This window comes from Nothoprocta perdicaria, unplaced genomic scaffold, assembly GCF_003342845.1.
Source record: "Nothoprocta perdicaria isolate Ctin4 unplaced genomic scaffold, notPer1 scaffold_28, whole genome shotgun sequence".
Taxonomy (NCBI): domain Eukaryota; kingdom Metazoa; phylum Chordata; class Aves; order Tinamiformes; family Tinamidae; genus Nothoprocta; species Nothoprocta perdicaria.
This window is the reverse complement of record NW_020455510.1, coordinates 5,520,454-5,546,341: the sequence shown is the minus strand read 5'-3', so window position 1 is coordinate 5,546,341 and position 25,888 is coordinate 5,520,454. Positions and strand designations below refer to the sequence as shown.

General features: G+C 46.0%; 1 protein-coding gene across 1 annotated transcript in view; it reads left to right on the top strand.

The window, feature by feature from the left end:
* Positions 1-25,888, top strand: part of NELL1 (neural EGFL like 1) — a 196,264-nt gene that overhangs the window by 118,592 nt on the left and 51,784 nt on the right. The window contains exon 17 of the mRNA XM_026041104.1: positions 4,904-5,026. Within this exon, the coding sequence (XP_025896889.1) occupies positions 4,904-5,026 (123 nt within the window). The remainder of the gene's footprint in view (positions 1-4,903; positions 5,027-25,888) is intronic.

Below are 25,888 nucleotides of genomic sequence, written 5' to 3'. Positions count from 1 at the left end.
GCTGTAAGAGTGGAGCGTGTGGGATTCTTAATAGCAGGTGCGAATTTGATCGTGTCACCTTTTCAACAAGAAACAGGGAGGTCTTTATGTACTGGAAATGCAAGATAGACCCTGCCCTTGGCCAGGGAGCGGAAGGAAGAGTGGCCTTTTCCATAGGTACTGCAACGTATAGACCCAGCCATTGAGTCAGGTGCTGAACTTCCAAATCCTATTAGCAGAGGGGATGTTATTTCCCATATTTACACAGGGACTTTAGTCCATTTTCTTCTTGGGCTTTCAGGGTTACACCAGGCATCTTAAAATCAAGTACATCATTAAGATTACACTGCTTTTGTTCACCTCTTTTTGTAGGTGACTACAAAGATTTCACCGTGCAGCGAAAGATTTAACTACAGCAACTAATAATTAAAAATGTCAGGATGGATCTGACAAGTTTCCTGTTCCTTGGAGAATCTCTCTTTAAATGGCAGTTTAGGAATTTGAATCCAATTATTTCTTTGCATGTGTTTCCAGACAATTCTAGGTCTAGGCAGACTAGCTTATTGCAATATAGTAAAAACTAAACAAAAATAATAAATAAGGATTATATGAGCGATACCTTTTGCAAACTCGGTTGTAAATAGGCAAGGGCCCTTTTGGTTCCAGGAAACTAAAAGAAATACTTGTTGGTTATTCAAAAGGAAAGATTCCAGAGATTTTTCTTCAGTTAGGCAAATACAAGCACAATCAGAATGTTATAATCAAATTAAACCTGCTGTTCCTTAGTAATAAGCAAAGGGCAGCATCTATCTACTCTTTCTGGACACGGCCTAAATAATTCGATGTTTAACACTAGAAGCTGTTCACTGTCTTACATGTTATATGTTAGGACAGGATTTCACTTTCATATTAAAATCTGTACATCTTGTGTAGCTCCTATTTCTCAAGCTTTCCAGCGGCTGTTAAGGGTAAAGTCTTTGTGTTATTAAGCTGCAGGGAGATGGGAGACTTGGCTCCTCTGTGTCCTGCCCTTTGGTCCTGTTTCCTCGCAGAATCGGGCAGGGTGAGCTTGGACAAATGAAGTTCCCAGCGGGCACGGATGAACAYGGGTTTGTTTCAGTAATTCTCCCGAGTTAGGGGGAAATGCACATTTTTCGGAGTTGTTTGGGTTCAAAAGTAGCTGYAGTTCTTTCTCTTGATGCCTTAATATCTTTGTGCTGCATTTTCCCATATGTGCCTCGCTTGACGTGCGTGGCCTGTTTCCAGTTGTCCTAGTTCTGGGGCAGGAAGTTCTTAATGCGTGTTCAGAACAGCACTGGAATCCACTAATTCCAAAATTCCTCCTACATTCAAATTTCCCATCTCTCAAAATAGGCTTTTAAGGTCTCAATTATTAAAGAGATGTTTGAAGCCTAATGCCATCCAACAAGTTGTTGCTTCATCCCCAGAAAAAGGATTTTTGAAAGTATTTGGAGAAAAGACATTCTCCTGTGTAAGTTAAGGCTGTTGCTTAAGTGTTGCCAGGTGTCTAATTAATCAATGAATGAATTTTACCTTAGTATATTTACCTACTAAACCAAACTTTATCAAAAGTACCTTTCTAGCATCATAACCCTGACATTCATTACATGCTATTGAGGTGTATGAGGGAGAACCAACCTGATACTACAATTTTATGTATTTTGGACAAGTGGTTCTTAGCTTTATTGTTGCCTGCTTTATGCTTTCAATCTGAGGTTTTAATTTTCTAGTATGTGTTTTAGACCAAATGCAATCCTAACAACCCAAACAGAAGAGCTGAAATGCCCTCAATTCTATCATATCTCTGAAGAATGTGCTTGAAATAAGTMCCTAAAATAGAAGCACGGACTATCTTGCTCTGCTATCCTAGAAAAAGTGTGTATTGTAAATATTCTGCATTAAAAATTATTAAAAATGCAGACGTTTGTAACCTRCAACTTTAAGAACATGGCAATTTTTTTAGTACTGACATTTCTCCTGGTTCTAATCCTTGGAAGTGTCTGGGAGCTTTTACAAACACTGCATTTCATGAACATCTGAAAGAGGAGGAGAAACGCGGTTGTTCTTTAATCTGTCTCTATAAACACGTTGCAAATCCTCTTTACTTTGCACGTGTTGCTGCAAATTATATTTATGTGGTGGTTTGTATTATGCTTCTGCCACGCAGTGTGAATTCATACACCGTGTACTGGCTCAGGCTGATAAAATCCTCATCCAGAAGCCCCTTGCACCACTTCTGCTGGGGGACAGATTAGCCCCAAATGGGGGTATGAAAGATGTGACAAATTTGGGGGCTCGGAGCTGCTGAATTTGGGGTCCCCTGCACCCTGCTGTGATCTGCTCCCAGCAGCTTCAGGATGGAGCAGCAGGGATGGTGCCTGTTTGAGGTGGCCAGGAGCCCAAATTGTTGTCCCCTGCAGGTACTTAAGCTCGTTAGCAGGAAGAGCTACCCCTGCCTTGCTAAAAAGCTGAGGTTCTGGTTCAGTTTGAAGTAGCTTCTCAGGTGAAGTGTCTCGGGATCCATTACTCTGTTCTTGCTGGGGGTGCAGGTGCAGCTTAGAGAGCTTGGCTTTTAATAGGGGCTTCTCCCTTGGCAGAGGTGAAGGTGAGTGGTGCTGCCCCGGGGCTTGCACAAAGTTGTGTGTTTTGTTCTGTGTCTTTTTTTCCCCCCRTAATGTAAAATGTTCTTCTATAATTTGGCAGGTATGCAACTAACCACCTACTCGAACCTATTTTCTGGCTGCTTAACTTATCTTTTTATGTATTAACTTTTTATATATTTATCTTCTTTATGTTTGGCTTTGTCATATAGAGGTTTCCTGCAAGGGTTTTGCTTTAAAGGCCTTAGTTCTTCCAAACTGAAGCCTTGCTTAGTGCGTGCCTAGGGTGCACCCACTGCTGATGCGTGTTGTGGTTCCTCAGCACTGTAGTTAGACAGCAAAGGCCACCAAGGTGATGTATTTGCTTTTAGAAAGACCAGTTTCTTAGGGCTTTTCYAGGGTTTCTGGGTGCAGCTGGTTAAACATTGAGAAACTTTGCAGGAATTGCTCCCTAAGTTGTCCTGGTTCAGGGCTGAGCTCAGGCAACGTGATGTTCCTGAGGACACTGGAGAAGTTCCAGAGTGCTCTGGAAAATTCTGGAAGGCAGAGAGGAGAAATCTGAGGTGGGAAGGCATCGTTGGTTGGGACGTGGGGCTGGGAAGCCAGCGTGGTGATCCAGACCTTCCAAGGTGAAATGGGGTTTCATCCATGTGCTCTGCTTGTGCATCCATTCCCTCTGCTTGCAGGAAAGAAAAACTAAGGAAAAGGTAAAGCGACAGTTGATTAATATTAGAGTTTTTGTTTCTTCCAAGAAGAGGATGGGCATTATTTAACTTAAATGTTAAAACGTGAGGATTTCAGAGTAGGGCTAAACACTTAAAAATGTGGCAGAATGTCCTCATTTTATTACAGAGGAAAGCAAAGGCATGGCAGAACTGATGGTTTCTCTGGGCTTTTCAAAGCATGGAGGTAGGTGGCAACAACCAGCTTTCCTGCAGGAAAGGAACACTAAATTTTGCAAGTAACATTCAGAGACTGCATAAATCAACTTGTCTGTGAGGAAAGCACCATGTTGCACTTGAGGTTCTCTTCAAAAATTGTATCTATTCCTTGAAATGGGATAGGAGGGAGGATTAAGGGAGTGAGAGTTGGKTCAGGGAGTTGCATCCTACAATATTGTCCATCTGCCGGGAGTTTTTGTAGGTCAGTCTCTGGTTGCTACCTGTGTTTCTCCCTGTTTAGTTTAGAGATTTCAGAACTGGGAGAAAAAAAAAAAAAAAAAAGTCTTTTCGCCACCTCCTGTTGAGGTTAAACAAAATTCCCTCCTGCTTCCCTCCTACCCGCTCTTCCCAATATTGGGAGCACCAAGTGGTCCCGTGAGCTATTGCTCCCGTGTGAGGGAGACGGGATCCACGGGAAGTCACCGCTGACGGCGTCGCGGGGAGTGTTTCCGTTTGCCACGAAAGTTCTGGGTAGCCTGGCGGAAAATCAGTGCCTCCTCACTCTTGTTAGGGCTGTAGCAACCTCCTCCATAGTCACGTCTACACCAGGGAAAATTCCTTCTGCAATTCCCACGATTGCAGCTACTAAGAGATCCTCCTGCAGAGGAGGTTCCCGTTATCGTTCTTGGGACAGCGACATCTTGTATGTTAACAAATACAAATTAGAAATGGGGGGAAATCGCGGCAGGTTTCATTTTTTGCAGCCCTGCCTCATAAGGGAGGCTGCTGGTAATTGCAGGAAGAAGGGAAAACCATCAGAGCCAGGTAGCCCAACACCTTTTAGCTCCTATTTCACTAGAGCAAAACATTGCAAAGAATCAAGGGCAGCAAATGTGGCTCTCTGGCGGTAGCTGGAGTCGCTGCGCGAAGGCCAAGCACGYGGTTGGCATTCGGGGTCCTATGGTGTGAATGGTGCACGCTAAATATAACAYGTTATGGTTGCTGGGGATTCAGCTGAGCGTGTGTTTAAGCAAGTGGCTCCAGCAGCTGAGCTGTGGTTCGTTTCAGGGGTGCTCGTGGGGGGCCCTCTCCYGGGTTTGTGGTGGTGATGATCATCACTGTTGATATTGGCCCRTGTGAAGGTTAGTCATCAAGGTGGCTCCGAAAGAGGCCCGTGAAAGAGGCCTCTGCGGAGCCCTCGTTCATGGGCTTGTCGCCGTAGCCGCCTCCCCTGTGGTTCTGCCTGCTTTTGGCCCTAAATAACCTCCTGTCACCTGGAGACAAAGCAGGAGTAATCCAAGCGGCCCCACGGCTGCCTCCTCCACCAAGCTCCACGKTCCGCCGTCGCAGCGGCCCGGCGTTGGCTTGGGTGCCGATGTCGCCGCGCGAGCCGCTCACCCCGGGGTCCCTCTTGTCTTGCAGAGCGCGACGAGTGCGGCGGCGGCGAGCGGAGCTGCGACGCCAACGCCATCTGCACCAACACGGTGCGGGGCCACAGCTGCACCTGCAAGCCGGGCTACGTGGGCAACGGGACCACGTGCCGAGGTAGGGAGCGCCGCGCCGGGAACGCTGCCGGCTCCGGGAGCCTGCGGTGGCCGGCCTCCCGGGAACGGCGGATGCGGGATCCCGTCGGCGATTCTCCGGCCTGTTTATCCCCTGGCAGCTGTAGGGTGCGCGGAGGGGATGGGCACTGGTTTGTGGGCAACTTTGTGGCAGAAAGGAAGTGTTTTGGGAATGGCGGCACGGAAAGTCTTTGCGCTTTTTTTCAGGGAATTCTGTCATTTCGGAAAGTCTTTGCACTTTTTTTTCAGGGAATGCTGTCATTTCGGAAAGCCTTTGCACCTTTTCAGGGAATTCTGTTATTTTGGAAAGTTTCTGCATTTTTTCAGTCAATTTTGTCATTTTTGGCTGGTTTCATTCATTTTTTAAGCGATCCTCGCTGTTCTGTGAACATGGGGGTAGTATGTGCTACCACCTTTAGCTTTTCCAACTTAATTAGGTGCCTTTGGAATTAGGATAACTGCCTTTGCTAATGTCGCAGCACAGGTGGCTGTGCTTTGGCTACTCGGATCAGGATAGGGATTCTTTTTCCTTTTTATCAACTACAAAGGTGTGTTTGGTAAACTTCACTGTCATGTGAGCAAGGAACACCTGGATTCAGCTTTTAGGGAAGGTGTTTTCTTTGGAGAAAGAGAAGCAACGATGCTTTAAATAAGGACACGGGATAGTCTATACTTTTTAAACTCACTTGCTGAGGACTKTTATGGAAGTGCTGCTGCTTTCCCTTCTGTGATTTATTAATTGCTGTCATAAAAATGCTGCTTTTTGCCTTTTCTGGGGTTGCATGATGAATTGTAGCATGGACAAATGCTGTCTTGGGGARGTCTCAGTGAACAGCATGGCTGTTTGGCACCGCTGCTTTTATTTTCTGAGGGTGATAGAGCGAGATGAACCCTCAACCATGTTTCTCAGAAACAGGCATGTTCCGAGCGGTTCATTTATGCCCTTTCTTGGTTGGCGTGCCCAAAGTGCAAAGTGCCCAAAACGGCTGCCTTGAGGAGTGCCCTTCAACACTGTGATAAAGCCTTCAATAACATTTTGCTTTCTTGTGTTTACATTTGAGAAGGGAAGATACGTGCATCTAAATGAAATTGCATGGGGCCGTGGTGCTAAATATAATGAAGTTACCCTGGCAAGAATTTGTGAAGYTTGCATTTTGGAGGCAAGTGTGGAGAAAGGAGAAGAACAGATCTAATCTGGTTATGAATATTGTGATTGCTTTGGCTTAGAGATAAAAACAACACAAAATCGAATGTGAAGACCAAAGCAAATATTGGGGTGGGGGAAGCCTGCAGAACGAGGCTTGTCACACTTGCCAAGCAAAACACATTTCATGCCTAAGAAATGGTCTGCTTTAYCATGAGTGTAGTAGAGCAGCTCTGTAATTAAGGGCTGGATTGTTTCAGGCTAGATGTGGGAACTGCCGGGAAAGGAAGCAGAGCACGACCGAATGTGCTTCTCTCCGAAAATAAACACTGCTGTACTGCAAGTGACATAAAAATAGGGAGGGAAGTGGAGATGAAAACAAAATATAAGTATGAAAGTACCTAGGAAAGCTGTGAGACAGTTTAAAAAAAGACTTCAATGAGATTTATTTTCTATGGGTGTAAACCTGTGCTCAATTTCATTCTAAAAAGCAGCTTCAGCATCCCGGAAGGATGGTGACATTTGGGGGGATAGATGGGGGGGAAAAAAAGGTGACTGGGGTGAAATGGGATGAGAGGAGATTTTATGACTGTGTTGTCACAGAGAGGAGGTTTGGCTGAATGCTGGGCCCACAATCAGATAAACGATATCACAGAGTTTTCCGGGAAATGAGGACTAAAATAGGAAAGACTTGGCTGGAAGAAAGGGACAAGGTCCCAAGGAAGGACCTTGCAGGAAGGTCCATCTCCTTCTTGTCTGGGTACCCTTGTGCTGATCTGGGGTGAATTCCTTGGCTTGTATGGATGTTGTGCCACCCAAGAGCTTCCAGAGAGCTCTGGTGGTGTTGGGGATGGGGTGCCTGAAGTAAAACCCTACCCCGGGTTTAGTGGGGGCTGTAGATCTGGCCCTTCAGCATGAATAAAGTGCGAGCTGCCATCAAGGGTTTGTTGCCATCAGCTGTTGCTGTTTATACCTCTGGATGGTCTTTTTGTGACTGTTGGTTTTATATGGTCAAGTTCTGCCCATAGGCATCTCTACAGTTAGCTTAGTGTTTTCTGGGAGAGTAAAATCTGAAGCAAAAATAACCCCAAATCCTTAAATATGCTCAGACTTTAAACAGGAGCCTGTCTCCTGAAATAGGTGTTTTCAAAACCCTTTTGGATGCCTCTCACTAAGAGCAAAATGAAGGCTTTTGCTTGGACAAATGCAAACATTTTTCCTTGTACTCTTACATTTCACTTGTGTCACCTCTCTAGCAGGTGTATCCAGTTTGCTCCTAATGCCTCCTTTGATGGCTTCTACGGAGAGGGAGATTTATTAGGATGATTAAAGGAGCTGGATATAGTTACAGTCATCAACTTGAAAGCCAATGTGAGCAACACAACTGGTTTCTGGGCAGAGATGCAGCAGGTACCGTGAAATAAAAACCAAAACGGTGTATTTGGTAATTAGTATTCAGCTCATAGAGCAGTTTATTTCTGCCAGACTATGGGGTTTTTTTCCTATTGACCTTAACATTTCACAGGAGATGCTTAAGACGTTGTGGTCCAGGCCATGGTCATGTCTTAAAGTCATTATTTTTAAGTGAAAAAGGAATTGGATGTTTCTTTTAGTGTAATCTGGAAGCCCGGATGAGTTCCCTGATGAATATGGAGAGCTCTGGTTCTTCACATGTTTGCCTGGAATGTGTTTTCCAGGCTGTGRTCATTGCTGACAAACTGGTGCCTTGACAAAATCCTTGCTTGGACCCTGGAAAAGTAGCTGGATTTTCAACAGATACTGTCCCCCTTTTACAAAATAGCAGGAATAATCATATGGAGGCTTTATTCATCAGACTGAGTACCCAGATCATGCATCAGGCTTGAAAATTACTTCTGTCTGATGTAAATCTATAAATCAGCTTCTCTTGCATTCTTTTGATCACAAATTGTAATCGTGTCGTCGTGTTGTTTTGACAAATGGCAGTCTGAGCGCTTTCCGTAATTGGAAAATAATTGGAATAATTTCCCAAATTGGCCAATAATAAATAATTTTTTTGATTACTTCCAAAATGGTTATTTTTGTAGTGATAGGCTGCTTAGCATGAAATGTTTCATAGCTTGAAATAAGTGTCCGTGAAAAATCTTACACCTTCATCTGCATAGGCTAATCTATAGAAACCATGGTGCACTAAGATGAGTCAAGACGAAGACCTTTTCATCCTCCCTTAATAAAAATTACTCAAGAATAATAAGAGCTGGAGAAAAATGAGTCTTGGGGGTTATTTCTGTGCTGGGCTGTCTGTGTGTGTCATCTGCTGAGCGCAGGTAGATGAAATGTCCAAATGCCTGCAATGTAAGGCAGATGTGCTGATATTTTGATATAAAAGCATGATGTAGCAAGGTTAGGTTGGAGGGGGAGTTGAAAGCCGTATGGAGAGCTGGAGCACCGTATGGATGGTATACAGGGCACCATAGGAGTGCAATGGAAGGGGCAAAGTCCTCCCTTGGTTGCAGGGCTTTGAGGGCCTGACTCACTTAGTCATGGCTTTGGTCCCTGCTGGGGAGGGTTTGGTTCTAATATTGATGAGTCTCGTGGAAGATTTTGTGTCATTTTGTGCTTTTGATCCCTGTTCACCTGTAACTGCTTGGAGCTGYGTATAATAGTATGTACCTAATGCATAGTGAGTGAGTAGGTGCACGTACGTGCTGCTTGGTGTGCATGCAAGCCATCGTGGTGAGTTTAAGGCACACGCTAAGACATTTTGGGAATGATTTATGAGGTACCATGACCTCTGTGCAGGTGAACAGCAGTGAAACATGAGAATTCCTGTGGAGCTGTTGCTCTCAAACTAGCAGGGCCGGGCTCAACGTTGAGGCWGTGCAAGTCAAGCTGGGGACTGTTCTGCCGTCTTAAATCCGCTGCGCTGATACAGTCCAAAACACAAGTGTTTCARTCTCTGAATCCAAGAATTTCGGTATTTTACACTCATGGTTAGAAAGCGATCAGGTTTTATACGCTCGCTCTAATTGTAATGCTTGTGTGTTGGGTTTGAAGCTTTACAATCCCCTTTTGGAAGTGATTTGCTGCGTGATCGTTAAGCTCCTTCGGCCCTAATGTTCTGGGCTTGGTTTGGGGCTGTAATGCTTTAGCCAATATTGATGGCATTAAGATGACTTCAGCTATTTTTTTTCTGTCTTGCCTTTAGATCGTCATGATGTAGCCTCAGTAATATGAAGCACTGAAATGCAGGAGTAATTATTTTTGTGTTAAGAGCCCAGCTRTACATATCTGCCCGTTACGCAGTCCGACGCGGCAGTCTCTTGAGGGGCAGAAGATGGGTGATGAGATCCAGTTCTACGTGAAAAATGGTTCAAGGTGATTTAGTAACGCGCGTGAGCRGTGGAAAAAGATGATTTAAAGATCATGATTAATGCAGCTTGTCAGAGTTGGGAAGCTCATCTCTTGCGCGACAGAGGTTATCCAAGTGCTCCGGCTGCGCGGCTGACGCAAGGAAGCGCAGCGCTGATTAATGCTCGCTGATGAGGTGCTCCAGTTGAGAGCAACTTTGGTATCCGCGGAAAAGGAAGCCAAAAGTCGTTATTTGCAAAGGATTTAAGGTGAGCTTGCAGGTAGGTCTTGTTTGCCAGACCTGCTCAGGACTCTTCCTGAGCCATCAGGAGTCAGGGAGTGGGTTTTAAGCTCAGGGAGTGGGTTTCAAGCCCCTCTTGTTGACTCGGTTGCCTCCTGCTCTTGCAGTTTACGGTTGTCTTTGAGAATCAGCAGGGCCTCCGTGGGGCGAGGTGCTATAAAATGTGTGGGAAGGGTACGGAGGARCTATAGAAGTCAACAGAAACATTCCCTACGATTGCTTGGATAGTCCTGGGTTATGTAGGGAAATCATATTTGACATCTGAGCTGTTTTGGCCCAATAACACATTAGGTTGAGAGTGTAAGAACACGCGTTTTCTTTTTCCCTCTTTTATGTATCCTATTCAGTGATCAAGTTTCCCAGCTAAAATCAGAGCGTTGCAATTTGGCTTCTGGGGCTATTTCAGTGTTCAGGTTTTTCGTTCAAACGCCYGCTTCGTAAAAGCAGAAGCGTAAGGGTTGTACTTTAATGCCTGCGTGCTTTTTTGCTCCATGCTTTTCAAGGCCATTTCCCTGGGTAACTGCGAGTGCAGCCGGTACAGCCTCTTCAGGTCTGTGTTGCAGAGCAGCTCAATCCAGCATCCCTTGAAGGAAAGCAGCTTTCTAATGATGCTACAACGGTTCGTAAATAAAAATGCTGTCCATTTTTTTTTTTTCCTTTCTGTCAAAATCCCGAAACTGGAGCAAAAATGATGAGTGAATCCACAAATATGCCGTGAACTCACGTGCTGCTTCTGACAGGAGAGCCGTGAGCTTCGTRGTCAGCCGGCCGCGCTGCTGGATGCTTTAGAGCTGTAACCCTTGTGGTTTGGACAGCACGGCCCCTTTGTACCTGTGACCCTGCTGCTGGACCCTGGCGCTTGCCCTGCAGCTATTTCCAGCGCAGGACTTGGTTTTTTCCATGGCAGGTGGGGAAAAATCAGTTCAGGRGGAAGATCTTTAGATATCTCTGCCCAAAAGCTGTCGCGGAGCAAGCTGACCCACGCGGTTGCAGCGTCCAGCCCCGTGTCTTCCCATGTAGTTTTGGGACTAATGTGCACGGAAGAGATGYACTAAAAGACCTAAGCATGCCACAAATATCAATTCCTTTCAGTTCCGTGTAAGCAGTAGTGAAACAGGATTTAAAAAGTGTGCAAATATCTCACCTAAGAGGAAAACAAGGGCATTGCAGCTGCTTGTCTTGGCAGGAGCAGCGGCCGTCGAAGCCACGTGCAAGGGAGTGCTTTGCCACACAGCACTAAGCATGCAGGTATCTGCCCCCTCAGTCTGCATTGGTTACGTTGCTTGCTTTTCCAGCTTTTCCAGCTTTTATTTGCAGGGGGCCGGGAATGGCGAAGCGGGAAGCTGGGTAGGATGTTTGATGGCACGATTTGCCCCCMAAAAAAAGGCCCCAATCCCCAAGTGCTTCGCAGTGGGGCTGCTGCTTGAGCCTCTGCAGCGTGCCGAAAAGTGGAGGCCCCCTTGGGTGCACTTGGGAGTGCTTATTGGAAACAGTCAACAATAAAAGTAAAAAATGTGGCTCTGCTCAGGGAGCATCTGCTGAGCACCAGGCTAATGGGAAGCTCAGGAATATTCTCCGAGTGGTACCTGAAAGAAACGTTGCAGCGAGAGGGAAGCATTCCACATCCCACTTACAGTCTTCAAAGCACAATTTGCCTTTTTTTAAGCATTGAAATGAGTTATTGGGCCACAAGCTCTGATGAGGATCTGAATTTGAGTCACTTAGAACGTATTAAATATAGAGGAAGGGAGAAGAACAGGGAAAACGGGAAGGGATGGGAGTTGAAGGGGGCCCTGCTTTCCAGCATGAGCTGAAATTCAGTCATCCAAGAGCAAAACTGAAGCATCTATGTGTTATTAAAAAGGAGGAGTCTCTCTCTTATGTATACCTCAAGGGGCAAAGCTGCATGGCCTGTGTTGAGCTTAAAAAATACTCGAGCATCTTAGCGTGTCACCTTGCTGGTGCTTGCAGCCTCCCTTTGCTTTTTTTGTCCTGTGTTTTTTTTCCTTTTTCCAGTTGTGGATATAAAGATGGGAATTGCCAGGCTGCCTTTTTTTAAGCTCAACTTCAAAAAATAGGTGTTTATTTCAATGCTAGATGCTAACGCAGGCACATCAATGAAGGCTTGAAATTTTGCAACGATGTAAAATTCACAAATATATCTTTGCTTAAGAAAAAAAAGAAAGTTCAAGCAATGCAGGTYTTTTGTGTACATCCATAAACCACCTGGATTGTAGCTGGGATGGAATAACATGGGAGCAGAGCACGGAGCTGCTGGGCCGCTTGTGGAGCTGGAGCGGGCAGTATCCCTTCCCCGTGTTAATTATGGCCATTTATGGGGGCTCATTAATTAGCCACGTGTATTATTGGGATGCCTGGCTGTGCTGTGTTCCTGCCWCCTCTTATTTTCCCCTTTGGAACAGACCAAGGGAAGCAGGAGTTGGTTCCTGGCACTGCCATGATATACCTGATTTCCCAGCAAAAGGTTGAGGTAATCAAATCAAGCCCATGTATTCCCTTAGCCTTAGGAGACGGGCGAGTGAGAAACATTTTAATGTGTTTTTTAAGCCCTGGTTGAACAAGGTACCTGGCGAGCTCCAASTAAGCTATTGACTCCAATGAAACTACCCACGTAATTATTTTTTATTTCATATTGAGTGTGTGTGGCTGGATTTATATCACACAGCAGACCGTAAGCAGTCAGCTTTTGCTGTGGATAGCTAAGGGATTCATTGGATTTGAAGCAAAGGGTAAGCGAATGGACAAATCCACCTATCCCTTATCCCTGAATCCTTCCCAAAKGGAATAAGCTGGTCACTTCAGTGGTCCCTTGAAGCACTGTGTTGTCAGAAGACACAATTCCTGGGTTAAATTAACTTGAATGAAATGGAAATTGAATGCAGCCAGTGTTAGGCTGTGAGATAAGATGCAAAAGCTGATTTTCAGTGATCTTGGAGGGAAGTGGCTGGAGCCAAAGCAAAAAGAGGTGGGARTCCTGAGGTGCTTGCTAATGACCATTAGCCAAATGGCCTTGCCTGCTGTTTGCTTGGATTTCTGAGGCTGCAAAGGCAGGATCCAAAGGCAGGATTCTGAGGATCCAAAGGCTGCACAGATCTGTCTGGCGTACGGAGCATTTGGACCTTTTGATCCAGGTGTCCATAAGTGTCTCCTGTCTTGTAGCTTCTGGGTCTAGCTTTTCCTTGAGGGAGCTGAGCCCCTTGGCACTTGCCATTCTCCTGGTCCTGCTTCCTGGATGCTGAGCTGGCACCGTCCCGCTTCCCTTTCCATGGTCATCTTTTATGGAAGCAACAGGGCTGCAGGCTGCAGACCTTCAGGAGTTGCCTTCATTCCCCTTGTTCCTGCACGCATGGACAGGAGGGATGTGAGTCCCAAGGACTGTTAATTATTAATTAAGGACTAAGGATGTTAAGGGTAGTTGTCTAAGGATGTTAAGGGTAGTTGTCTACATCTTACACCAGTTGCATCCAAGGCACCCAGGGGCTCCTTTGGATCTTCCCCTCTGTTTTTGCCTGTTTTGCCTGCTCCACGTTCACATTCCCGTCGATCTGAGTGTCTGCAGAGAGGAATGCCTAGTGATACAGTAAATTACACCTAAGGCATGGAATGGAGTGCACGAGGACAGGTTTAATTACCTGCCACTGATAAAGGRGGGAGATAGAGGTTTGTAAACGCTGTTCTGTGTGCGCGCACGCCGAGTGCTTCAAAGCGACAATTGTGCATTAAACAGAAGCGTGATATCCATCTGGAAAAATGATTTCAGGTGTTCGTTACGTGTTTCTAAGCTGTGGAGTTTTTGTATAGGCTTCAAAACCCTTTCTGGTGCTGGGTGTCAGGGAGAAATATGCTGGCCTTGAGCACAAATAAGCTGCGCTGCAGCGTGTGACTGAGCTGCTCGTAAGCAAACGTAGCGTAGTGTGTTTGGATCTGAAAATGGTGTTTTTAATCTTTGCTTGAACTTTAATGTTCCTTCTCATGTTGTGGTCACAATAAGCCCTGCAGACTGCCTCCTAGGTCCTAGCAGCCAGGTCCTGCTGGGATTCCAGGTGGGAATATGGATTTTAGGCTTGGGCCCGTGTTAAGTAGTACGTAAGAGGGCTTGATAGACTGTTCTTGCCTTGAAAATTGCATTTGGCAGATGATGTTTCAGATGAGGTTCAGCTGCAGCTGTTACTTCTAATGCACTCGTGTGGGTATCCTGAGCAACAGCATCCTGGTTAAGGATGTGGGAACAGGGGTGTGTTGATGCTCTTGCTGTTTATTTGCAGCGTCCCTTGATGTTGAAACGCTCTGCAGGGCTGGTTACCCAGCTCTCATCCCTGTTTCTCATCTCCATGACCTCCACGTCCTGCAAAAGCCACATTTATCTTCACTTAGCAGAGCCACTTGAAGCACCTCTCATCCACAGACTGACGCTGAGGATGAAAATGCCCCTAATTTAGGGGGAACTGCAGCTCTTAACACCCTCGTTTATAACGGGTGCAGTAGTAGGTGGTTGATGCTTCATCTTGTGTCCATGCAAGCGGTTCTGGACACGGATGTGGCCCTTGAGGCCTGAACGCACCTCCATAGGAAGCCTTATTCCAAGGAAGGAAAAAGGTCAAAATATTCCTGTTGACAACAAGTTTTTAATAACCTGAGGATTCATTAGTGTTTTCTGTCGTGTTTTTGCTCTTTTTGTGGAGCTAAGATGCTAATCTAATTACAAGCCTTTCTGTTGAGCCCGGCCTACCCGTGTTTTCTTAGAAGTCCCCAGCTAGATCGTCAGCTTTTGTTTAGTCATGTTGGGTGTTTCTCATTAAACTATATTAATTTGAAAAGTCTTCTAGCAAGTCAGGTGAGACTTTCTCATGAATGTGTGATAATTATTTTGGAGATAGCTCATAGGAAAACGTCTTCAGCCAGCAGGATATTTGCATTTCAGTGATTTTTTTTCCCTTCTAGCTGACAAGAAATCGCTTTTCGTTGCATTACATGACTTCAGGGAGACAAGGAAGTGAGTACTGGGTATAAAACAACATTAAGACACACACTTAACATGATCTTTGTTTTCCAAGTCCAAAGTGGCTGTTGGCGTTTGGAAGGCTCAGGTCTGAGCCTCAGGAATTGGGGATCACGTTTATTAATCTCATAATATAATGTAAAAGTTGTGCCTTTGAATGCAGCTGAAAGGAGCGTTTGTGCACCGTAATTGCCCCGTTCTTGTTCTGTTTGGATTGTGATGGATAACTTGCCAGAAGGCAGCTCGATTGCCAAGCTGCCGCCTCAACGATGGACGGGAGAAGCCAAAACACACATTTGTGCTGTTACTGTGCACGCATAATTGTGCTGCTACGTGAAACATAGGAAACCCACGTGCATCTCGGCCCCGCGTAGCAGTCGTTTGTTGAGCTGAGCAGTTACCCCCGTAGAGAGGGGCAAGCTCTAACGTACAGCCCAGGAGGAGTTGCCTCGAGCTTCCTTAGGGGTGAAGCTTGTGTGGTTAAATACACAGCGTGCTGCATGTGGAAGGTGCCCAGCAGCTTTTGGAGCTCTTATCACTTGATACTGCTCGGCTGGTCCAGGGCAGCAGCTTCCTTCCTCTTGGCTCCTTTCTATTCCATCCTTTCGTATTTTCCTTTCCAGTTTTAGTGACCTGGCCAGGGGCAGACTGCAGGCCTCGGAGTTATTTTGGATTATTCTTTCTTTCTTTTTTATTTTCTCTTCAGTTTCCAAATTATTGCCATCCAGGCCCGGGAACCTGCGCAGCGGGGCCAGGACCTGCGGCTCATCCCGAGGGCGTCCTCAATATTGGCTCATGCAACGGGCAGCTGAGCTGGAGAACCGAGGCTTAAACTTTGCTCTTGCACACACTGAAAAGCATTAACGGTTTCAGCACACTTATTTTCTGCCAACTCCAGTAAAAGAGTATATATTAAGGTCACTTTTTATCCTCCTGAGCCTTCCAGACAGCAAAATAAACTGCTGCTTCCACCACTGGGGTCGTTTGGCTTTCGCTGCCCTGCAGCTCCGAGGGGCATCGCTGCCCTCTGCACCTTGGGCAGCAGGATGGAAGCCTTTGTGATTGGGTTATGGATTTTTGGGAAATACATGCTGGGAAATGAAATGAATAATCAAATATTAAATTAGTAAGAAGTAGGATGCCTGGCATTTAGAGTAATGTTTCCTGTTTCGAATTCAGCAAAACCGCACGGACCAAATATGTAATTATTTTAAAATGGATTTTTCTTTGGTAGTGGATTGAGCACAACTGAGCTCTGGATTGACAGTCCTGAAGGCAGAAGCCCTCAGTTCTGTTTTTACATCATGTTCCGTTGACAATAAAGAGGAAACTGCCTTCGTGTTAGTGAGGAGAGGGCCATAAACCCCCAGAGGGCCCGGCCTGCAGTGACTGGCAGCCAGCTTGGGAAATGACTCGTCTGTTATTTTTATTACACTTTGTTGTTGCTGGGACCCGACTAAAAGGATCGCTTTCTTTTACGGTCTGTTGTGGTGGAAGAATCTTTGTCCTGCCCTCTACAGCATCTTCATATCAGAAGATGGCATCTTCCCGTGTGTCCTCATCTTCTACCTTCACCTCCCATTTCTCCTTCTCAGGAAAGACCCTGGCTGCTGCTTCCAGCTGCTGCAAACTTGAGCTTCAAAGTCACCCGCAACAATTTGGTTGGTGAACATCAATTTTGCACACTTCAAAAAAGATCTTTTTCTGCTGATTATTTCTTTGCCGGCACCAGGAGTCTCTAATTGTGAACTTTAAATTGCAGTACAAAGTGTGGCCAGTTTGTACAACGAGGAAACGTTTAATTTCCAATTAAGTTCGTGGGGCCGTGGCGCCTTGCCAGGGGGAAGGGGTAGAAGGGAAGGAATTTGTCCGTGGCCTTTGATTATTAACGATGGGARATACTGAAACTTAATTAGGACTTCTGATCTGGAACATTGCATTAGGATTAATTATGTCTGGAAGTCTAGTATTTTACACTTTTTTTAATTAAAATGTATGAACTTTAAAAAGCAAAACTGCTAAGCCTTACGGTCGGAGCAGACCAAGAGTAAGAAGGTGTCCACATTAGGCCAGATAGGGAAAAACAAATAGCAGCAGTAGCAGCTGAGGGAAGTGTAAAGAAAGACTGAGACCTGTTGTGTTAGAAATGAAGTYAATTATAGCAGTGCACGAGGCAAGGCTTTGGGGTAAACCTCCCGTGTCCTTTTTCCATGCAATACGTAGCAATTAATCCCATTCTGGAGTTGTTGCCACGTTGATATGAAGTGTAAATAGCCAAAATCTGCTATTGGGAGCGTGTGGGTTCACGCAGAGATGATCCCAGCGGGGCCTGGGCAAAGCCAGGTTTGGTGCCGATGYGCTTGAGCTCGGTCTCTCGACTGCGTGAGATGCGTCAGGTGCTGCATGAGAATTATTATTAAAATAATTTATTTAAAGCATGCAATTGAAAAGAGATGGAGAATAGAGGGGAGTGCAGCCCTCTTGATCAAAACTTGTTGCTTCTCGTGTCCCTGCATGTGCAGAAAGGGGTGATCCTCYGTGGAGCAGTGGATGGTGATGGATGCCGCCCCTTGCAGTGCTGCCTTGGCTCCTGACAGCTCCCCTCGCTCATCCCTYGCACGCAGAGCCCTGGGATCCATCTGGGATCCATTTCCCTGRGGCTTGTTCCGTGTCTCTCAGCAGATTGTCCTCAATTTTGTCGCGTGAAACTGTGATTGCTCCTCCGTGGAGTCTGGATAGGAACAGCACAAATGCAGCAGCTCTTCACGCAAGCTGAGCTCGCCTTGGTGTGGCTTCTGTTTCTGGTCTTCTGTATTTAGCACAGGTCGTGATTCTTCATTGAACAGAGCTGCTGCTCAGAGCTTTCTCTTCAGCAAAAGGAGGGAGAAGCTGGGGGTAAGGTAGGACATAAACACTTCAGTGGCAATAAGGTCCCTTGCACAGAGTGGAGGCAGGAAAATCCAAGCTCCTTAGCCTGGAGGTGGGACTTTTCCTTTGCAGATGGCTGCTGAAGCAGAGCCAAGACTGGGGAGCTTGAGGTTTTGGAGACAGCGACTTAGTGACAATGACATGACAAATTGAAACCTTGGCTGCTGCTTTTGTTGCCTTTGTTTAACTCGCACAATGGAGCTTTGTGGTGCAGCAAAGGGCACTGCAGAGCCTGAGCTGGGGGAAGGAGAGGGAACAGAAAGGCATGAAACTTATTTGGAATTACAGCAGCAACGTGTTCCAGGGAGTGCAAATCTTTATGTTCCCTTTTTCCAACAATAGCTACGGAGTAAGGTCTGGAAATACAAAAAAAAAAGTGGGCAAGAGAAGGGTTTTAAACTAGTGGCCTGTAGTCATTGATAACATCTCTATGGGTTTGTGGTTCATTTTGGTTCCTTCTTGTCATCTCTACCAATGCAGAATTGCTGGCAATTGTAAATGAGATTTTATTATAGCTTGTATTACAYAGTGAAATTATTTCCCAGGCCCAAAAAACGGGCAGGAAAGCTCAGCAATGTGTTTGAAAGCACAACCAGCTCTGCTCGGGACGGGTGGTTCCTTTCTGAACCGCGTTGCTGCAGCCTGCAGTGATTTCCATGGGTTAAAACATGGTCAAAACAGTCCCCTGCAACGTCCACAACTCACAGCTTCCTTGTGCTAACCCTCTATGACTAGAGGAAACTCTTCTCAAGTGGAACACGGGGGTCTGGGCCCTGGTTACAAATCTCTGATGCTTTTTATTCACATCACAGAACGGTTGCGGTCAGAAGGGACCTTACAGATGCTCAGCCTGTTGTTCAGATAAAGCAGTGACATATCTGGAGATGCTGCTAACGAGTTAATAGGGTAAACGTACAGATAGAGTCTCCCTAGCTGTCCTGCAGGAATGGATCAAGTCTCTATTACCTGATTATACCTGGGTATCCCTAAATGAGAAGTGCTGTCCAGGCGTTTGGAAAGCACCCATTCAGGTCGGACTCCCCCTTTTCTCTCCCTGCTTGGCTAGCCACGCTTTGCAACCACTTTATATGTTATTAGTTGTGTTGATGGGAGATGATAAAATGCAAAGAACTGAATATTTATTCCATCTCTTTCCGAGCCCTTCTTTCTCTTCTGCTTTACATTTTGCTGAGGTTTTGTTGCATGGCTTGGAAAGCTCGGTGCTCGAAAGGTACCGGCGTTGCTTTATTGGTGGCAAGTTGTGCATGGGATAGGAAAGGAAGGGCAGGCTCCTGTTGTCCCTGAGAGGCAGTCCCTGTCCCTGAGATGACCATCATCCTAAAAAGCAATTCCTCATTACTGTGACTTCTGCCTAAAATGCACGAGGGCTTTGAGTTTTGTCATTGGATGAGGTTCTTTATTGTGGTCATTGAAAGGTTTTTATCTCTTATCTTTTTCCAAGAGCCTCGAGTGGGTCGAGTCTGATGTCAGTTTGATCCCTGCAGGTCACAGGATTGCTGGGCCCGGGCCTGTGAGTTACCCGCCCTGAGAGCACTGTATGGGAGCTGCTAAAGAAGAGGGCAGGTCACCATTCAAAATGCCTCATTAATCTGAACAATCAGCATGTTACCCATGACTTAGGGGTTCTGTGTAAAGACTTTCACCCGGAGCTCTCCAGGAAGAATTATCTGCCCTTCTGGATTAGAGTAATCATCCCCTTGAAATACTCTAATAACCTAAGAACTCTTAGGAGGCGATTACAGGGGATTTTGCTGTTCAACCAGGGCTTCCCAGTTCTAACTAGCACATGAAATAAGTTGCTGGTGGTCTGTTGGGTGWCTGTGAGTGTGAGCTGAGGAATCCAATGAGGTATTTTTGCTAGAAGCAGAAAAGCTTTAATATCTTGGAGCAAGATATTACGCAGGGCCTCGAGTGTGATGCTGGATGCAGTTCTGCCCCAGCTGCTCCAAAAAGAGGAGTTGAAATTTGGGACGTGTTGAGAGAGGGTCGCAAAGATGTTTGCAGCACTGCCGAATCCATCTGATAAAAGTGGATTCATGGAGAGTGGCTTTTTTTAGCCTAGCAAAGTGAGGTTTGAGGAGAGGGATTCTTACCATGTACCAACTCACRGAGAGATTAGCATCGAGGAGGAGGATTTTAAAGGACAAAACTATTTTTTTTTTTTTAAAGGATGGTGCTGTTAAGTGGGAGTGTGATGATGAGGCGCGTTAAAAGTCACTGCAGTGTTCCCAAAGTATTTCTTGAATAGTCGCCGTGTGTTTGCTTGTGTATGCATCCAGGAGAGGGATGTGGGATGTCATCTCCATGAGGAATGACCCTTGGTATCTGACTGCATTTCACACCAAACAGCCCATTTTGCACACAGGCCTGGCCACATTATCCTGGGATGGGGACAGGTCTCTTGGCCCATTCCCCCCACACGGGGCCGCTTCTCCTCATGGATTCAGGGTATTCCGTTGATGGCAAGTAAGGCACTGGTGTCTGCAACCCAAAGCCTCTTATCAGACCAGGGGAATGATTCCCCAACACGGGTGCAAAGCAGCTACAATACAGTAGGTTACGATGCATTTAGCAGATCAAAGACCTCTTTGATCTAACGAGGAAGTGCAAAATGGCAAGAGGTGACTTTTCTAGGCAAAATATACTCATTGGAGGAGTTAAAAAGGTGAGTGTTTCAACAAAGAGAAATTCCCCGCAAGTGTTCAATAATTGAAATGCTGAATAGGAAATCTAGCCTGGTAAATGCAGCTGAATGAAAAAGTGTGAATGAAGCTATTCAGGGAAAGCTGCAAATGAAGGAAGATGTTGATATCTTATTTTGGACAGAAAATACAAGTTGAGAGAAACTGTGAGTTTCTTTGTAGCACAAATGAGTGGATGAGAAMGGTAAGTCCTGCCCAGAGCAGGAATCTGTCTCTCCTGAGAATATGCTCCATGTGCTAAGTTAGATGTGAWCCATGGGAGGGTAGTCGTGGCTTAAGATGCCAGTTTATGTCGCTGTTTTAAAAGGCGGCCATTATCCATGTATCAGTGCCAGGGAAATGGAAATGAATGGGAATGTTTACGGTAATCTTTCGTGTACAGGAAAGCCAGTGTCTGTGCAGAAAGCCTCACTCCATCCATTGATGGATTCTGTGCAGTGTTGTGTGCAACAGTTTTTAAAGCAAGAAACGAACAAGTGGGATCTACCTAATTCCARCTCTGAGCTTAAAAAGCAACAACCAAAATACTCCCTGCCCCTCMTCATGTTCTCATTTGGAAAATACACTGCCTGCAGACATTCAGCTGATGTTTATCCATGGCTTGCTGCTTGCCTCTGAATTACGTGAGCTCGAAATAGAAATCGAAGGCAGTGACTTGATGGGAAGGAGGAAAAGTGAAAACCACGGGATAAAATTTCCCGGRAAGATCCCGATCTCAGCAGCACATGTGCAAAAATGCTTAGGAATCCATGGAGCCCAAGCCAGAGCAGTAAATAACGAGGAGCACTGCAGGCAGCTCTGGKATCATTTGAGCATCTGGTCGGCTACAGTTAATGCAGATGTAGTCCCTGTGAAATGGATGTGGATGAATGTCTGCTGCAAAAGGGGCTCCAAAGGGAGCGCTAAATGAGACATTGCCTCGACCAGGGGACAAGGAAGGAGRTGTCTGAGTTATTGTGCGGAGCTCCCCGAAGCCACCGGGGTTTCCTGCAGTTGCAACGGGGAGAGCAGGCAGAATTCCAGGCTCCCTGTGGAGGAAGTGCAGTGTGTGTTGTGGGAGAAGGTATTTTGGCTTTTTGGGAGGCTTTAGGGCCAGCTAAGGCACGATCTGTTGCAGGGGCACGTTGCCGCTTCGCGCTCCACGGTGTTGGTTGCAATGGGGATTGGGCTGAAGGGGGGCCCAGGGCTCCACAGCCACGTGGGCAGGGAGACGGCTGAAAAGAGCCTGGAGGTGAAAGGGAGTCCCCATAAAAACTGTGGAGAAGCCTCCTGGCTTCTGCTGCCCTTCCCTCTCTGCCAGGAGCTCCAAATTCCAGGACTTGGACAACCAACCCAGTGAGGCCCCACAAGGAGCTCGCTGGGTTGGTTGTCCAAGTCCTGGAATTTGTATCTTTATTTTACAGCATCGCAAGAATTTCCTCCCTTTCACTTCTCTGGCTGCCCACCACTGTTTGAACTTAGTATTTTCCCCACAGTATCTCTGTCCAGCAGAAATCCTGATATTTGTGTCATTGGTGAATGAGAGGTCTACCTCATCCTCCTCCTCCTTGGTCTCTTTTCAGTGGGAGCTTGGTGTTTAGGTCATGCTCTGCAGGAGGGTGTTGAGAAGACATAGGACATTGACTTGCATTCTCTGCTATGAAGTTGTGAGTCGTTAGATAAAATTAACGTTGGCTTCTGCAGATCATGGGCACAACATGATCCCTCCCCACAAGTCCCTGTTACGTTTTCAAGCTCCTCTTTGAYGTGCTTCATGGTCATCTTGGTCTGCCAGAAGACCCCGACCCACTGTTGGGCCAGTGGTGCCTGGCCCAGAATTGATGCCGGGTATCCGGGTCTCCGAGGGAAACAGAGGCTCTGTGGACTTTGCTCATCACCTTTCTTCCCTTTCGTGATAGGTGCCAGCATGGAAGAGCCCAACAAAACGTTTTGAGCGGAACTTTGAATGTTTCTGAGGTGACGAACGTCCCAGCGACAGACGAATGTCCCAATCCCTCTTTCTCTGTGTATTTTAAACAGATTTTCAATTTCTTAGCCCAGATTTTCTCCTTTTTTTCTCCCTGTGTTCTTCTCTGCTTTGTGCTGCCTTCTGAAACGAGAGGTGCAGTGAACCTGTCCCTGTGCAGAGCTTGGAGCAAAGCGCCACGGTATCCCAAATGCTGGAATTTCTCACTGCCCTCCAGGCCCAGAGGGTCTTTTTTTCCCTTTAGAAACGGCTCAGGGAGCCTGTATTTGAAATGTGGAGGGCCAGGGCGCTTTGTCCTCACACATCTGATGTGGAGGCTCTTTGCCAAGGAGACCTTTGCCACCCCCATGCTGATGCCCACGGGCTCTTTGCAGCAGCAGAGAGGGATGGAGTCGGTGCCTTGCACCCACCGAGGGCTTCCACAATCCATTGGAAAGGAAAATCTAATGAGGATTCATTCCTGCTGTTCCTTTGGACATGTCCATCCTTCCACGCGCGGTACCTTGGTGGCGGGAAGCCGGGAAAGCAAAAGTCTCCTTGCYGCACGGGGGTGGGTTGGATTTGGAGCTGAGCACTGAAAGTCGCTGCCTCGCAGCAGCCCTTGGTGCAACTTTGCCACATTTCTGGTCCTTAGAGGGATTGGCAGGCTCARCTTCCCCGAAACTCAACTTAAAATGCACGGGATGAGAAAAATGCCTCTCTCGAAAGACTCCTGCTGAGCTGATAACAGTCTACAGGAAGACATTTATTTAAACAGAAATAAACATGCCTTAGGATGCTTGGATCCTATTTTCAGCTTTATTAAGCTATTTTCAGCTTTATTAAGAATGCTGTGTTTAATTTTTGCCAGCGTCTCCAGCCCCATTAATTTAGTTTACACTGCGTTTGGATCAATTAGTGCTCTTGATGATAATGCACTCGCTGCCTGGTACAGACGAGGGAAACCACAGGGTGAATGTTGAGCCTGTTAAAGAACCTGGAGCTTCTCCAAGGACTCACTGCAAACGGGTAAATCTCAGAGTCTGGCCAAGTGGAAAGTAGAAATCCAGGCTGGGGACCTCGGTATGGATCTGTGCTCGCACTCCAGTGGCTTCTCAAGCCCATCCTTGCTGTCACTTCTGGGCTTCAGGATTTTCCCCCCTCTCCAGTGTTCTCATGACAACTTATTGGCGTTTCTGTTGAGCAGAATTAGTACAGAAAATGCAGGCAGCAACAGCAGTGGAAAAGGGCAAGGATTTGGAAAGACTCTCTGGTGTCTTGAGGCTGTTTGAACGCCATCTCACCTGGTTCCTGTGTCTTTCCTCAGTAAGAATCTTTATGTATTTTCTTTTTGGACATTTAAGTAAAASCAAAGCGAACCCAGGGGACTGGACAATGGAAGAGACAAGTATTCCCAAATCGGAGCTTGCTGGCACTTAGTGCCTGATCACGGTGCTGCTAATATATTGGATTTCAGCTTCTCTGCATCTCTGTGACCTACTGGATCTATAAAAATGGTCAAAAGTGGTATTTTTTGTTGCAGTTTTGTTTTAGAGAAGTGTCTGCTTTAGAAGGCACGTGTGAACTTGAATTTTATTATAGCCCTTTTCAAATGCAATGGAATATACTGGGTTTAGTTTCAGCTGTTAATGCCAGGGGTTCTTGCCCTCCACTCAAGGTTATTGGCAGTTGAGCTGAAGGTGTAGCAGTGCCTCTGCAGTTTTATTTGGGACATATGCACTAAAATATACTAACGCAATGCTAATAATGCATCATAATATATGACCATAGCAGGGGGCGAAGTGAGTTGCATTTGTCGGAGGTGGCTTTTCAGTTTTGATAGCTTCCTTCCCAACTTCTATCTTTTCTGATCATAAAAGTGTATGTTATGAAGGTTGTTACGTGATGATACCTCACTGTATTCTTTGGAATTTGCAGGACTGAACAGTTTTGATGTGTGTCTAGATGTTGTGAGTCCCTCTTGTTCCTTTGGGACGTCGTGGTTGTCGCTCTTCTGATCCAGCACAACCTTTGCAGCTGAGTACAGATAACTTGGATGTTTGTGCAAGACAGGTCTCCTAGTTCCCTTTGCTCTCCCAAACCTGATGTGCTGCTCTGAGAACCCTTCTCATTCTGCTTAAGTGCCTGCTGAGCAACAGAGGACAGGAAAAGGTCTGGAAAMGTCGCTGGAAAACCCGTATCATTATCCTGGATTTGTTGATGTAGTCAATAATAACAACCCACAAAGCAAGAGGTGAAACCCCTAGGCTGAATTCTCTCGAGCATCTTTTAAAAGCAAATATTACATCCTTTGTGCTGCTCCCAGAAACAGCAGGCATCAATTCCCACCTAAATATGTCCAGCTTCTCGTGTCTTAAATGTGTATTTAAATGCACTGATCTTGGTTAATTAAGTAAATGTGCTTGTGAATCCTGGAAAAGCAGCATTTTTTAAGGTGGAAGCAGCGAGGCCAGGAGTCTGTGTGTATGATACCAAGTGCTCCCAGCATCTCGCCCTGCGTGCAGGGGGGCCGGGCAGACGGCAGCTTGAAGGGTTTGTTTTGGAGGGGGGTAATAGCCTGGCACCGCTGGCATGCGAGGCTGAGGAAGCGTGTTCCTAACGGAAAACCAAGCTATTTCGCTGCCAGTGTTGGAGGGAAAAGTGCAATGTAACAGGAATATGCGTGGAGTTTCACAGAGCTGTTCAAAGAGCTTTTTCCCCCCTAGTTTGACTCATCTTGTCCATATGCATATTAGAGATGACCAGCTGATTATTCCCCCGTGAAACAGCACTTTCAAATGCCCCATCAAGCTTGGGCTCAGAAAGTGTCTTTAAGCACAAATGGCTTTTGTTCCTGCTCTGTGGTGGGGGAATACTCCCAAGTTCAAGGCTTCGGAACTTGATATTTTATTTGCACTTGAGTAAAGCAGAAACATTTTCAAAAGGCTGCTTTATTCTGCTGAAGCATTAGTGAGCTGATGGAATATTTAAATTCTTGCATTGCTGCTGCTTTGATGATTTTTTCTACCTGCCATTGCTAGGTACCTTCTCAGCTTAGCACATGGGTAATTGGCAGCATAAATCTCTTTAAAATATACAAACCTGTTTTGGGATACATATCTCTATGCGAATATATTTTATTCTTGGCTAGAGTAATATGCTCAGCTCTTAAGTGTAACTTAGAGGTCTGCCTAGGAAACACGGATTTTCCGTGAGATAAATGAAGAGCTCGTCCTTGTGAGATGGCACTSGAAAAGCTGCATTTTCCCRGAAATTCCCTCACAAGGAAGAAGGRTTTCAGTGAAGCCTCTCGAAGCTGCGTCGTGAAGGGGAGTTTCTTCCCCTTCAACATTGCTGCCCTCGGATCAGCAGAGGGAATTTGTGCGCTCCATAATATTCCTCTCAAAGCAGCGGCCCCGGGGCTGTGTTTTGGCTTCCTTCCCTTTAACCATTC